Source organism: Lactuca sativa, chromosome 4 (genome assembly GCF_002870075.4).
Source record: "Lactuca sativa cultivar Salinas chromosome 4, Lsat_Salinas_v11, whole genome shotgun sequence".
Lineage (NCBI taxonomy): Eukaryota > Viridiplantae > Streptophyta > Magnoliopsida > Asterales > Asteraceae > Lactuca > Lactuca sativa.
Genome location: NC_056626.2, coordinates 205783360 through 205798123, shown reverse-complemented (window position 1 = coordinate 205798123; position 14764 = coordinate 205783360). Strand labels below are relative to the sequence as shown.

The 14764-nt window shown below is 34.4% G+C and overlaps 3 protein-coding genes across 3 annotated transcripts; all 3 read right to left on the bottom strand.

Annotated features, from left to right (window-relative positions):
- Positions 1–2403: 2403 nt before the first annotated feature.
- Positions 2404–4330, bottom strand: LOC111902276 (uncharacterized). The gene is made up of 4 exons (XM_042901295.1): positions 4059–4330; positions 3861–3943; positions 2843–3582; positions 2404–2726 (listed from the first exon to the last, which is right to left on the bottom strand). The coding sequence occupies exons 3-4, from the start codon at positions 3562–3564 to the stop codon at positions 2561–2563; spliced, it is 888 nt and encodes a 295-aa protein (XP_042757229.1). The 5' UTR covers positions 3565–3582; positions 3861–3943; positions 4059–4330; the 3' UTR covers positions 2404–2560.
- Positions 4331–6792: 2462 nt separating this feature from the next.
- LOC111902274 (disease resistance protein RPV1) lies at positions 6793–11262 on the bottom strand. Its single transcript, XM_023898125.3, has 4 exons — positions 10642–11262; positions 9301–10414; positions 8877–9200; positions 6793–8512 (listed from the first exon to the last, which is right to left on the bottom strand). Exons 1-4 carry the CDS (start codon positions 11118–11120, stop codon positions 6863–6865), a joined length of 3567 nt encoding a protein of 1188 aa, XP_023753893.1. The 5' UTR covers positions 11121–11262; the 3' UTR covers positions 6793–6862.
- Positions 11263–12926: 1664 nt separating this feature from the next.
- LOC111902273 (presenilin-like protein At2g29900) lies at positions 12927–14327 on the bottom strand. Its single transcript, XM_023898124.2, has one exon. It carries the CDS (start codon positions 14138–14140, stop codon positions 12980–12982), a length of 1161 nt encoding a protein of 386 aa, XP_023753892.1. The 5' UTR covers positions 14141–14327; the 3' UTR covers positions 12927–12979.
- Between the last annotated feature and the right edge of the window lie 437 nt (positions 14328–14764).

Genomic DNA, 14764 nt, shown 5'->3' with positions numbered 1-14764 from the left:
GACTTAGTCCGAAACAAATACAAATAATAGGGACTTTCCGAATTAAAAAACTTTGTTTGGGACTAACCATGCACTGACCCAAAACTATAGGGACCATTCATGTAATTTACCCTATTTTTAATTACATCATCAAATTTAATTTATTATTATATCTCACTTAAACTATTCTTATTAAACATCATCATACAATGAAACTTCAAGAAGTGAACATGTCAATCATAGATCACTATGTCAGGTTACATAAGTTAAATATATTGTTCATGCTATTGAAGTATCACGGTTCACATGTACATCATAGATTATTACGTCACGTTACATAAGTTAAACATATTGCTCATGCTATTGAAGTATCCAGGTTCAAGTGAGATTATATAAATAAGACAAATTTACATAAATGGCTATTATGGTATATTGAATGTCACAACTTCAGTCGCCTTATTTTTTTTTTACGAATATAGACCCGATAATTTCTAAAACTTACACGAATGGTCCTTGAGACGCATAAAATGACTTTATTTACCCTTATAAAATTATTTTATCATTTTTTTTCTTTCATTTAATTCGTTCGCTCGAAACACGACTTGCTTGTAATTTATCCTTCAATCCCAAAAAAGCAAGAATGAATGACCAAACCCGACCCAATTTCCTTATTTGCTTATTCCCGCCAGGCGCTGTTAAGCCTTTCACCTCCTTCTAATGATTATTCCACTTCTTCGCCGCGGGAACATCCCGAGGGCTAGGTCCCCACCTGTTGTTCCTATGAGATAAGCTACCTTACCTAATTCTGACTTTCAACTTGAAAGGAAAGCATAAGGAGCCTCAACATCTTTTCCCTAAGTGACAGAAAGAGATAATTTCGTAGTTAAGGCACTTCCCGATCTAGTAGCTAGTTTTGTTGCTCCATTCACGGAAGCATTCTATACAGCCTCTCATGAGACAAGAAAGCAGAAGCTTCTAGAGCCATATCCTAACCTGATTCAGAAACAGAACGTGACGGAAGCCTAGTTGTTGATGAGTGAGCCCCATCCGATGAATGTGTGGACTTGGACGCTGGGTTCAGAGGCGAGAGCGATAAAAAAGGCATTCCATGTCCCTTTTCTTGTTCAAGTTCCGATTACTTTATAGAAAAAGAAATATTAACAAAAAGAAGAAAATTAATATAACCCTCCCACCCCCACCCACTTTTGTACTTACCCACAATACTATGGATGAGTTTACTTCCCTAAAATCTATCTCATGCTCATCTAGATTAGACATGAGTGTGTGTGTGGGAATGAACCTTCACTTTTTGTCTGTCACGTCAGCATTTTCCTTATTTTTCTTTCTCTCACCAAAACTCAGGTTGTGTATGAGAAAAATCTTTTACTTTTTATTTTATTTTTAAAAATATATATATATTTCATACAAATATTATATTCATTTTGTAGGGAATTAAAAATAAGAATTTTGATATATATATATATATATATATATATATATATATATATATATATATATATATATATATATATATATATAAGGTATGAAATTTAATAAATATTAAAAAAAACTAAAAAAAATATTGAACAATCACACGAGGAGAGAGAGTGGGGGATAGACTCCCCTCAATTTTTCCCTCACCCATGGTATGGTGTTCCAGGGTGGGGGAAGCTTTCTGTCACTCTTTTCTCTCAACACACCGGGCCCTAGCTGCAGACTCACTGTGTGCAAACTCACAAACTGATTTCTCCCCAAATCAACCAAATCTTGCCTCACTTCCCTCTAATCAAAGATCTAGCAATGTTGGTTCAATAGTAAAAAAGCTGAACCAGTCTCGATTTTGGATCGCATGGTTGATATGTCGACTCTATTGAGGTATTGGATAATGAACACTTGGTTAGACCTCTCTTTGGTACTTTCCCGTTGTATTATATTTTTAAAATAATTATAAAATAACAAGCAACAAGAAAAACGCAAATATGAAAACCCTTGTAGCTATTGGAGCTAACTACATTTTGGGCTTTCAGCCTAGGCCTCAATTGCCTCTACCCAACAACCTTAGCAACTTCATGGGGCCAAAGTTGTTAATAACTTGCAATTTGGATAAAACCGAATTGTCTAATCGGATGATTTAAATTGGATTATTTGATTCGGATATTCGTATTTTTAAATTGCTTTTACTAAAAATAAAAATTCAAATAGATTAGAAATTTTCACCTAATAAAAAACGTTAATGTCTCTCTTCTAAAAAAATTATCTGTAAAAACTATCCCTTGTGACTTAGGAAAGAAAAACTATCCCAACTTGTATATTTCATAGCATCTAAGGGAAATAACCACATTATAGAAATTGTCCTAAGGCCACACTAATGTAGGTATAGCGTAGGTACATTATAGAAATATGTACTAATGCGCATTATGCATGTAATGCAAAGGCTATGATCTTACATTCTTCTTAAAGTGAGATGCATATATTACATATACATGAAAGGTCCCTAATTTTTTACACTAGTAAACTAAATCATGAAAAATATCTGAAAAATCTAGCAACTATATCATCAAGTTCACATACCAACTGATCATCAAGAACAGCATGCACAATATCTAAAGCATGGAAACCAAACTACAAATAATGGAGTTGCTTTTTTGGTTTTTGTCTTTTCCTCTGATCCTTCAGCCTCTGCTGGTGGTGGTGGTGGTGGTGGTCCTTGCTTTGGTTCTTCTGGAACTCCAGTCGATGAAGCCACACTTAATGTTTTAGGGAAAAAGATCAGATTTTTAATAGTGAGATCAAATCGTAAATATTGATGTATATATCTGAATGCTCATATTCACAAATGTTTATTAAATTTGAAACAGCTTACACTGGAAACACAAAAGATCTTGAACTGCTGTCTGTAGAAAAACAAGAAGTATGCTCATCAGCATCAGACTGGCAATCTTCTTTGTGTTCTGAATTTTTGGGTTCATGTTCATCTAGCATGTTTGATCCTTGATTGTTTACTTCATTAACTTGGGGTTTTTTTGTTGTGTCTGTTGTTTTATCATCCACAAATTGGGTGTCATACTCATAACCTAGGTCTAGATCTTCAAAAAGGAAACTGTCCTGGTTGTATAATCTTATGCTGCCCATGGGAATGCTGAATAAAGACTCGTTTGAAGCCATGCTCCAATCACCTGGAGTAGTGGATTTCTTTCTTGTAAAGACATGAGATGGGATTCTATATTTGGGGGTTTCTTGACGTTCCATTAATTGGATAGGAGGGCTTTCAGAAATATGATCATTAGGTGGTGGGGTTGATGGGGAGTGATTTGATTCCACATTGGGTTTTTCTAATTGATCATCAGCTTTTAGCTTAAAAGATGATTTATCATGTTGAGTTTCTAAATCTTGAACGGGTGAAGAATCAGATAAGATGGAGGAAGAGTAGGATGCGAAGGAAAGAACCTTTTTGTCTGAATCAAATTGAATAGATTCATCATTGACAATGGCAGGATTTGCAATCGATTCATTACCATTGCTTGTGGTTGCATGCTCTGATTCCAAGTCCTCAGATGTCTGTTTTGACTTATCTAAAGATCCCATATCATGCTACTCATATATCTGCATGGGATTAGATATGAACATTTCTGTTAGGATTTAGAAATCCTAACTTATGATTCATTTGAATCATTTAAATTGATGATCTAAGCAATATATAGAAATTCTAGAACAAATTCAAACGAGAAGAATGTAGAATAGAAGAATCACACGTTCATGACTAGTGATACACAAACTAAAATAGATCAACGTAACAACAGTTAGCTTTCACTCTTCCCTTTTTAATTCCTTCTATATCAAATCTTTGCAAGCTCATAAGGTATAAGTGAAAAAAGGCAAACCTGAAAGCAGAGAAGCCAGCTCTAGACACAGAATCCCAAAGTTAGGTTTCTTTTGCATTTTCTATCTCTTTTATTGATTTACTCTACGAAAGGGGGAATTCAATCATACAGATAAACACATAAATCTGAATAATTCATGACCAAATAATACAGATGAGTCAAATTCGAGAACACAATGAAGTCTTTGACATTGTTTACCCTACGAAGCAGATAGAGATTAAAGGAACCCGTGGACATCCGGCCTCCGCTACCTGAAACCTAGGTCATGAAATCAGCAAAGCCTTCCATCTCGGGTCGATTTATGGAATCGTATCGATTAAAAATCAGAATTGCTGCGTGGTGGTGAGGGAGAACAGAGCGAGAACGATGATGGGGAAATGGAATAACGAGATCCCCGGCGTCTCCCTTACCCCGGTGATCTTAATTCTAAAGTGACGAAATTTTCTTTATGAATTCGTGCGCGCCATTATTGCCTTCAGACGATAAATTAACATTCACTATATTTTCCTTTCTTCCCCTCATCTTTTCGCCCGTTACAAATACGAACTCTCCACTTAGAAATTAAATATCCTCTTATCTTTTCTTCCTATCAATCATCCTACCAATTTAAATGATAACATGTGTCATATTAACATCCTAAAACATCATTAAATATTATATATGTTATCATTTAAATTGGCAGGAGGATATTCGGATATATGTTAGCTAATTTTGGGAAGTAAACTAAATTGTGTATGAGGGTTGTTTGCAGCAGACGAGAAACCATGTAAAGGGACAATACATCAAAATGAACGAGGGTTTAGTCAACCTGAAAGTAGGCTTCGTGTAAAGGATAATATCTATTTTACCATTCAGTTATTTTGGTTTTACTTTATCTTTGTTTTGAATATTGAAGTAAAGGTATGCAATTTTGGTGATTAATAAGGGGGTAAGTTATATGTTTGTTGTCAAAACTATGTCGCACAAACTTGAAACATCTTTGTTTGGAAATCTTCTTCTTAGTAAATACTCTACTTGGAACGGAGGAGCTCTTTTGAAACATTCATCACACATGCTTTTTTAAATAACCATTTAAAATACAAATTACAGTTTTTGGAGGTTTTATGAAACATCTGTTGTATGGGCTAGTAGAAATATGTTTATCTCTGTAAAACCATTTACTCATTTGAAAACATTTATACAAAATTTGGTCAGCAAAACATAAATATAAGTTTAAATCCAAGCTTAAGTACGAGAGTGTTCATTATAATATCATTACAAAAGTCAAAGATAAACCATATAACATGGCCTTCTAAAATTCCAAGTATATGCTAACTAATGACTTCATCTTCAACTGTGAATACATGTTAAAATTAGACTTTGGAATGGAATTGGGTGATAGCAATAACCCAATTTCTTGGTCTAAATTCCCAAAATATTTTCAACAAATAATGGAGTTAAAAGTTGAGATAATGTTTACTCAAAATTATAACTATGAAAATGTACATACATCTAAACACAATCCAAGTTTATACTCTCAGTAAGACCTCATTCTAAAGGACAAATAATTGCTAACTTCCCACATATTACCACTAACTGCAACTCAATCCGTTGCCATTAAATCAACAAGTAAGTCATGTGTTGGACTGTTGGTGATTTTATATCACTAATGTTATTTAAGTGTAATGGGATTAATTTGTTGATCAATGTGACTTTGAAAATTATTGAACAAATTGGTATGGTGTGGAGTGCACGTTTGTTTAATTTTGTCTTTGTTGAAAGTATATTGCTATTTAGGGTCGGAGCCCCTAAACCGACCGGGGTCCGGGGGCAGCGCCCCTAGGAGTGGGGTCCAAGGGGCAGCAGCCCTTGGCGGGGTCCAAGGGGCAGAGCCCCTGGCTGGATTTTTGATAAATGTACCCAGTTTTGTGATCCATATTCTAGACCCGGATTTAAGGTTGTTTATGACCATTTGTGGACAGTTTTAGGACATAAAACTGTCATGTGGCAATTTTAAGACAGAAAGTTTTTTCTGTTATATGATCATATCCGAATCTGTGGTTGGTACACTTCTTCTTCATAACATCAAAACATTCTCTCTTCTCTTTTCTCTCAATTCTGAGTCTTATCCGATTAAAGATTGGGAGTACCACCCAAATACTTTAATCTGAAAGTGAAAGCCACAATTCTCAGAATTTCCAAGTTTTCTATACCCCAATTCTAACATCATGACCAAATAGATCACATGTAATTTATTTTTATAAAATGCCCTCTTATGAATTGAATTCGTATTAAATTCTATATAGTGTCACAAATCCATTTGATATCCCACTAATTAATATTTTATTAAGTTAAATTAAGATCTACTTCTTAAAAAAAAGATTATTGTCGCCTATTATTATTTTAAAATGGTGATCTTATAATTTAAACACAAACATTTTGATGGAATTTTGTATCTCAAAATCAAGTTTTCAACTCTTAACACTTAACTCTAATTCTTAGCCCACAAATTTTAAGCCCAATTAGAACTATACTTAAGAGTTAAGTCTATGAAATAAAATACGTAACAAAAAGATAATTCTTAATAGATAATGCTAAGGTCAAAATGGTCCAAGTGGTACCTTATAACCTTATCTTAAGTGTTTGAAAGAAACAAAGAATGAAATCTTTCACCATTGAATCTCAGCAGTACTGTGTCAGATTTTGAGCTAACTAAACATGTCCGACCATCCCTATTTCTGATTTGGATTTTTGTGCAAATGAAAACATATTTACCATCTTAAATCACTTATGGACAATATAACAATCACAAAACATTTCATTACAAATTACTTGGCCTAACAATAACATCGTATGTGCATCATTTCATAGCTTAAGATCCTTTTTATACAACATTTAACAATAAACATATTACTTGCTGACCCACATCCAGAAAATTGAAAATTCGATAAACTATGAGAAGTAAGAATTTATTATTATCATCTTAATTTCAAAATACAATCACATTAATTGGCTTTTTCAGCCTACATAGAAACTCCATTACCATTAGGATTAGCGTCTATAACATTTAATTGGCCAATATCCACAGGTAACTTCTCACGTAGTGAAGAAGGATTAAGTTCCAAAGACTCCAAATGTTTCAACATACAAATGCTATCTGGAAAATATTTAATCTTTGTATCTATCAAAGTTAGCTTCTGTAAACATTCTAATTGGCCAAGATCCTCGGGTAACTTATCAAGATGCTCACAACATATAATCTTGAGAGATTTCAGCTGTTTCAACACACAAATGCTGTCTGGAAGACGTTTTATCCTTGTAGATGACAACCTTAGCTTCTCTAAACATTTTAACTCGCCAAGATCCTTGGGTAACCTCTGAAGACGCCCACAAGATATAATTTTGAGAGATTTCAATTGCTTCAACATACAAATGCTATCAGGGAGACATTTTACCTTTGTAGATGACAACCTTAGCTTTTGTAAACATTCTAATTGGCCAAGATCCTTGGGTAACTTCTCAAGACGCCCACAAGATATAAGTTCAAGAGATTTAAGATGTTTCAACATACAAATGCTATCGGGAAGATGTCTACCTTTTGTTGATGACAAAACTAGCTCCTCTAGACATTCTAAGTGGTCAAGATCCTTGGGCACCTCTGGATAGCTTTTGAGTATAAGCTTTCTTAAACGTTGTAACCCACAAATGCTTTCTGAAAACATCTCAAGGTTTGTGCAAGCACAAAGGCCTATAGAAATAAGTTTCTCAAGATTTCTAGTCAATAAGGGTCGATCTTCTTTATATAGGCATGTAAACTGAAACTTTGGTGAATTATTGTCGGGATGAAATGGGCATCTTTCTAGGGACTTTGAAATTAGATGTAACTCAGCTAAAGGATCAACCTCAAGTGATTCATCCATACTACAAGAAGTATCATCCTCTATGCGAAACAAAAAAGATTTAAACCTCAAGCAACCACTTAAGTCTAGGTAGACAAGCTTTTGTAGACATCCAATGGGAGCGTGAAGTTCTACCAAATTACGACATTCTTTAAGATCTAACTTCTCGAGATTTGGAGTGAGTCGAAGGTCAAGGCTTCTTAGCTTTGAATGGCTAATGTTGAGGGATGTTAGCTTTTGACATTCATTAGCCATGTGAAGTTCTTCAAAATCATAGCAATTTTCAAGATTTAAATACTCGAGATTTGGAGTAACCCCGATGTCAAGGGTCCTTAATTTTGACATAGTGAGTTTGATGGATTTGAGATGTAAACATCTACTTGGCATGTGAAGTTCCACCAAATCGGCGCATTCATCAAGATTTAACCTCTCGAGATTTAGAGCCATCCTGAGGTCAAGGGTCCTCAACTTTGACTTTGTGAAGTTGAGGTATTTAAGCTTTAGACCTCCATGGGGCATATGAAGTTCTACCAAATGATAACATCTTCCAATATCTAACCACTCAAGATTTGGAGTCAGCCGAAGGTCAAGGGTCGTCAACTTTGAACGATAAAGGTCAAGGTATTTGAGCTTTTGACATTCGATGGGCATGTTAAGTTTTACCAAATCACCACATCCTCCAAGAATCAACGCCTCGAGATTTGGAATCAACCCAAGGTTAAGGGTCCTTAACTTTGAGTAATTGAGGTCAAGGAATCGTAGCTTTTTTAGAACCTAACATAAGAAAAAAAACAATATGAAAATTGGTGTAATAATGAAGTGGCGAGTGTATGGCATTAGAGAATCCATGATGCATAGTTTAATTAATCAGAGAGTTGAAATTCAATAGATCAAACTTTATCATTGTGGGATGACATGTTGTCGTTCAATGGTCATTGTACTTTTCAACGGAAAAAACAACTTTTTAAATTCTAAAAAACATGTTTCGTTAAACTTTGTACAGTTCAATGCATTGTAGAAAATTTTTGATAGATTCGTAACGAGAGTAAAACGATGATATGTCAATCTATTAATTCAATGCATTACAGATGCCCTTATAAAGAACCATGAAAAAACAATCAATTAACCATAATGCTACCTTTCTTTCTCCCCCTTCCAAAAGTTGTGATATTCCACTTTCAGACATTGAAAGTGCAACAAGATTGTCTGCTTCAAATGTTTTGGGTAAAGACGTAAACGGGTAATGGTTCCAACGCAGATATCGTAAAGATTCTGGGAGATATGGGCTGAACGTATTAAATATCCAATTCCATTGAAAACAGCTAATCCGAGTTCCTTCGTCAAGAAATCCCGTAGACACATCAAGAAATCTAAGTTCCTTCATCTTTCTGAGGCCTTTCATAACAATTTCAGGTTCGAGTCCCCATGTGTAGAGTTGTATACATCTTGTTGCCTCGGTTCCCTGCAATCCAAAAAGCAGCCACCATACATGAAAATTGGCACATAACAAGTAAATAAATATGTTACTTTTTCTATATCTTACAAATAAACTTAATCCTTACCATGTTATTAACCAATATGTTTTCAATTTCAGCGTCAATCCACAATCGGCTATGTTTATTAGGCATATCTGGGTGCGAACGACGAACAATATTCTTGCCCATTTCTTCAAGATGGTCATGCATCCCCACACACTCACCATCATCAGAATGATGATAAAAAGTTATGAGAGATTTTTGCTCCAAAACTCTTAAACCATTTTTAGCATGAAAGCCACAACTTTCAAGCGCTTCGATAACCAAGTCTTTTCGCTGGCCTTTAAGTATGCATGCCACATCTAGGAATATTTCCTTGTAATCCTGCTCTAGACCGATATAACTTAATTCCAATTGTTTTAGAGTTTCTGTTAACGGAATTGTTTTCAATCTGTCTAGAGCGTCTATCCATTCACTATCATCTTTACCACAGAGAAACGATCCCAAAACTCTAATAGTTAAGGGAAGACCATCAGCATAACTTACTACTTTCCCTGATAACTCTTCATACCCTGGAATTGGAATCTCTTTCCCAAATGCATACCTACTAAAAAGGCAAGTTGCTTCCTCAACCGATAACATATCGACATTACGAATCAACTTCACTCCATATGCTACCAACACTTGTTCATCTCTTGTGGTAATGATAATTACACTTCCTGGCTTAAACCAATTAGGCTCACCTGCTAACGCCTCAAGTTGGTCTATATTGTCCACATCATCTAGAACAACAAGAATCTTTCTACTTGACATCATCCTCTTCATCATGGCTTTCCCATCAAAAACATTATTTTCGCTGATGTCTTTATCATTCAAGACATCCGAAACGATTTGGTTTTGCAAAAAGTTCAAACCGGAGGAAGAAGCGTTTGAAACTTCCCTAACATTCTCAACGAAACTTTTGCCTTCAAACTGAAAGGATATTTGATCAAAAACAGCTCTTGCCAAAGTTGTCTTCCCACCACCTCCAATCCCCTTGATCCCAATGATGCGGACATCATTACAACCGGTTCCTAAAGATGATACAACATCCTGGATACGGGTCTTCATGCCTACTAATTTCTCATCTATGATATAATTTATGGAACGTAACTCTAGTGAAATCTCTTCAACAATCTTTTGGATGAATTTAGCTTCATGCCTGCATTTTAAAGAAGACTCGGTTAGCCGATAGCTCAATCGCGTGACCAATTACATCAGATCCATGACACACAACATGAAGTAAATACCATCTTCGTATAATCATACTGTTTCATTTTAATTTGTTGTAAAGATCGACTAGGTTATAGCTAAAACGTACATGAGATGCCATGAGTGACCTTTGTAAATATGGATTAGAAAGAAACATAAGGAAGGAATAGGAATTACCCATCAACAGTGTTCTTCAACTCCCACCCAGCCTCATTAGCTGCTTCTTTCATAGCTTCTCTCCATTTCCCAGCAGCCTTTTCCTTTTTAAGACTGGCAAAAGCTTTTTTAACTTTCCCCTTTTGTTTACGGACCTCTCTGGGTTCCACATCATAGAAGACGGGGAAAGCAGTATGCTCTTTAGTCTTGTGACACTCCATTATCTTCACAAGCTCATCCAAGCACCAAGATGAAGAAGCATAGTTCTTGGAGAAGACAATGATGTAGAATTTTGAGTCTTCAATGGATCCATTGAGCTCATCAGTGATGTTTTTTCCTTTCTTGATTCTCTCAGTGTCCTTATAAGTGTAAATGCTTTTGTGCTTGAGAGCATGATAAAGATGATCGATGAAATTAGAACGAACGTCTTCGCCACTAAAACTCAAAAATACATCATATTTAAAGCTCTTGGGAATGACTGGAGTTGAAGAAAACGCCATTGAAGGTATGTTTGAAAAATTAATAGAATTGAATCTTTGTTGAGGAAAGTTTATGCGAAAGCGATTTGCAAAGAAATTTGGATGAGATGTGAAGAGTATTACTAAGAATGAAGTCAACGGTTCTAGCCCAGTTAAAGAGAAGATTCACATGGTGTATGGAAAAACTTTGGCATTAGGTGTAGAAAGAAAAGCTTCTTTATTGATAAATTATTATAATATTAGCAAAAAAAAAAACCAATAAAACAGGTAATCATACATGTTGTGTACTTGAATCATTTCGTGTTTGCAATATGAGACTTGGATATAATAATAATAATAATAATAATAATAATAATAAACTAAATATAAATGTGAAAATAAAAAAAAAAACTTTGAATTTATAAGAAAATAAGAAAAATAATGAATTATTATAAAGAAAATGTTTTTTTTCTTTTAAATTTAAACAAATAATTTAAATAAATAATAATAATAAAAAACTAATGAGCTTTAATTTTGTAAATTTTGAAATTAAAAAATAAATTTATTAATGAAACTGATATCCATTTATTACTATGTTTATTGTAATTATTATATTAAAATATTATGTGAAATTTTATAAGCTAGAAAAACTTATAAAATGACATGTGGAAAAAAAAATTCAAAATAACCAAAAAATGACATTCGAGAGTGTGACAAGAGGCAAAAAAACCTTCATTTATTAGAAAGGATTTATTTATCCGTGCAAATAAATACGTATTTTTCCAAAAGATCAAACTAAAATCGTTATTATTCCATTTTACATTTTACATAAAAATATATTTATTTTTTTTTATTTAAACCTTTAAGTGTCGGATATCATTTTACTTTTATTCATATTTGATTGATTACAGCTTAAAATGATAAACTTCTTTTTTTTCTTCATATTTGTAGATTTCTTAGATATTGATTCATATATAATATATTCTTTTAGATCTGATTATATATATATATATATATATATATATATATATATATATATATATATATATATATATATATATATATATATATATATATATATATATATATATATATATATATATATATATATTGTATTATATTATAGTATTTCTCAGATCTATTTCACATATAATAATGAATTGTATTATTGTTCGGATCCATACGTAGTATATTATAATTTTTTTAAATTAAATATTCATAATTTTTCTTTCTTTTTTGTTTTATGTCAAAATTACTTAAAGTCAAAGGTTCATTTTCTTGATGGTTTTTTTTAATCTTCAACACCACTGTGGTTCCATACAAATGGATAATGGGGTAAGAAAAAGACAAGAGACTGCTTTTATAGAAGACCTCCAATAATAATAATAATAATAATAATAATAATAAATAGATAAATTATGCATAACCCACCTCTACATACATACATCATTCCAGAAATCAACCGTAGCATGAATAATACCTTTCAAAAGATATAGAATGCAAGAAGTAGCAATGTACTCACATTCATTTGTGTATTACAACATCCCACTTTATTTCTCTCTAATACAATCATTATAAGGCAAAAATCATGAACCTTACACCTTTAGTTTATGATTTGCCATAGCTAATTGATTTTGGAGCACATATATTTGCTCCCTTTGAACGTAACACAGTGCAAATGAAAAGGGAATGCTAACATATTTTAACAGAAAGATGGGAGAATAAAGACTCAACTTCGATTTCATGCTCAAACTAACACTTTCTGTATCAGTTCTTCCAGTCCTTTCTTTGAATAATATAATTCAACACAACACGATAACACACAATATACATTAAGATGCTAAACTCTTTAAATAATCAAGTCATATTCATATAATAGCCCAACAATACAGAATTCAATATCAAAACATCAAGAGATTTGAAGAACACTGTACTATGAATTCTTCAAGAAACACCCGAGTCAAGACATAAAACAAGACTCCAAGCAAAACAGATACAGGAAGAGCAGGCAAAGCTTTTTGATACAAAGCAAGAAGAATAAGAGTGATACCAAGACCTGCAATAATGGCAAGATAACACGCATAAACTGTCATGAAATCATACATTGCAGCCCTCCCTACCAACACACTGTAGAAGATGAAGTCCCCTAAACCAAGCTTTATAGCACCCGATGCACCCAATCCAATCCCTTCAAGAACCATGTTCTCACCCAATGGCTCCATCAATGGAGCCCTGAGCTCATCACCCTGACCTTGTTCAACATTGGCTATACTTACCTCATTTTGAGAGCTTTCAATGTGTGATTCGGGGTTAACAGGCTCTCTCCATACTCTTCTTTGAACAATGGTAGTGTTTCCATGATCGATTATTGGTCTAGCTTCATAAACGAGAGCAGGGATGTCTTCGTCTCTTGATATAGCGAGCTCGACTAATAACCTCAATGGACCAACGGGTAACAAAACAGCAGCAAGATCGTATAAAGCCATGGCAACCAAAAGGACCCAAGTGGTCCATTCAGGGAGCATTGTAAACCAATAAGCAGTCAAAACCCCAATAATCACCATGTAGGATTGAGTCAGAAAGATGGGGATTTTCGACATGAAAACCGCGAGAACGCCAACGATTGTGAAGTTGAATAATAACAAGACGTAAGTGAAACAATCAATGGCGAAATTGAAAACTTGGATTAAGAAAAGGGCAATTTCACCACCCATGAACCCTAACACCAGGAAAGCGGAGAAACCCATGTAATATTTTAAGAAGCCTGTGCACCTGAAGTAGAAAAGGAGTACCAGTAGGAAAGTGACGAGAGTAACGACAGTGACGAATACGAGGGAGTTTAAGAGGGCGCCTTTGAATTTGTCCCATTCTGTATCAGATGTGGTTTCGTCGTAAGCTATGGTGGCTATGGTGGTGAATGAAGGAGAGCTTGATGAGTCGGCATCCAATATAGAGACTAAGATGACCACTAAGAACATGCAGATTGAAACTGGGGTTATGATTCTGATGATTTCTTCGCCTAGAGAATGAAGAATGCCTTTGGGCCTTTGAGATTGGTCCATAATCTGATTTGGGTCTCAGTAGAAACAGAGCTTTTGAGGGTTCCAAATAGGAAATCTGATGAAAACTGAATCAGAATGGGGATAAAGTTACATGGGTGTTTGTGAGATTGGGGGAGACTCTAGAGTCGAGACTCCAGAGAGACCTGAAATGCTCGATTTTTCCTTTACCTGATTGAAACTGAATCCCTCATTTCTTTGGTGGTCGTAATATTAAGTGGGTGGTTTACGGGTTCAAATACGGGTCTGATCGATTTTTATTTGGTTGTAATGTAAAGTGATAAAAACACTTACGACAATTAGACAACCTCAATTTAGAGCCACTTAAACTAAGGATGAGTATATGGACCAGGGAACCGGCCGAAATTGGTACCAGAACCGAAAAATGATGGAACCGGGCCGGGACGGATACTCTATTATTGTCGATTTTTGAAACCGGAAACCGGTCATTGGAACCGGCCCAAAATCAAGAACCGAACCAGACCAAAAATAACCCATGTCTGTTGGACTTCTAATGGTTCTTGGAGGCCTCAAAAAAACGATAAATATAAAGAGGAGGATGTGTGAGAATGTGAGGTAAAAATGCATGGAAACGAGACCTCGTTTTTACATGTTACGTGTCTCTTT

Coding starts and splice junctions, on each gene's coding strand:
- LOC111902274 (XM_023898125.3), bottom strand. CDS start 11,120: ATGGCGTTTTCTTCAACTCCAGTCATTCCCAAGAGCTTTAAATATGAT. Junction 10,415..10,641: donor TTGAAGAACACTGTTGATGG/GTAATTCCTATT, acceptor TTTAAAATGCAG/GCATGAAGCTAAATTCATCC. Junction 8,513..8,876: donor TGGAAGGGGGAGAAAGAAAG/GTAGCATTATGG, acceptor TTCTTATGTTAG/GTTCTAAAAAAGCTACGATT.
- LOC111902276 (XM_042901295.1), bottom strand. CDS start 3,564: ATGGGATCTTTAGATAAGTCAAAACAGACATCTGAGGACTTGGAATCA. Junction 2,727..2,842: donor AGATCTTTTGTGTTTCCAGT/GTAAGCTGTTTC, acceptor TAAAACATTAAG/TGTGGCTTCATCGACTGGAG.
- LOC111902273 (XM_023898124.2), bottom strand. CDS start 14,140: ATGGACCAATCTCAAAGGCCCAAAGGCATTCTTCATTCTCTAGGCGAA.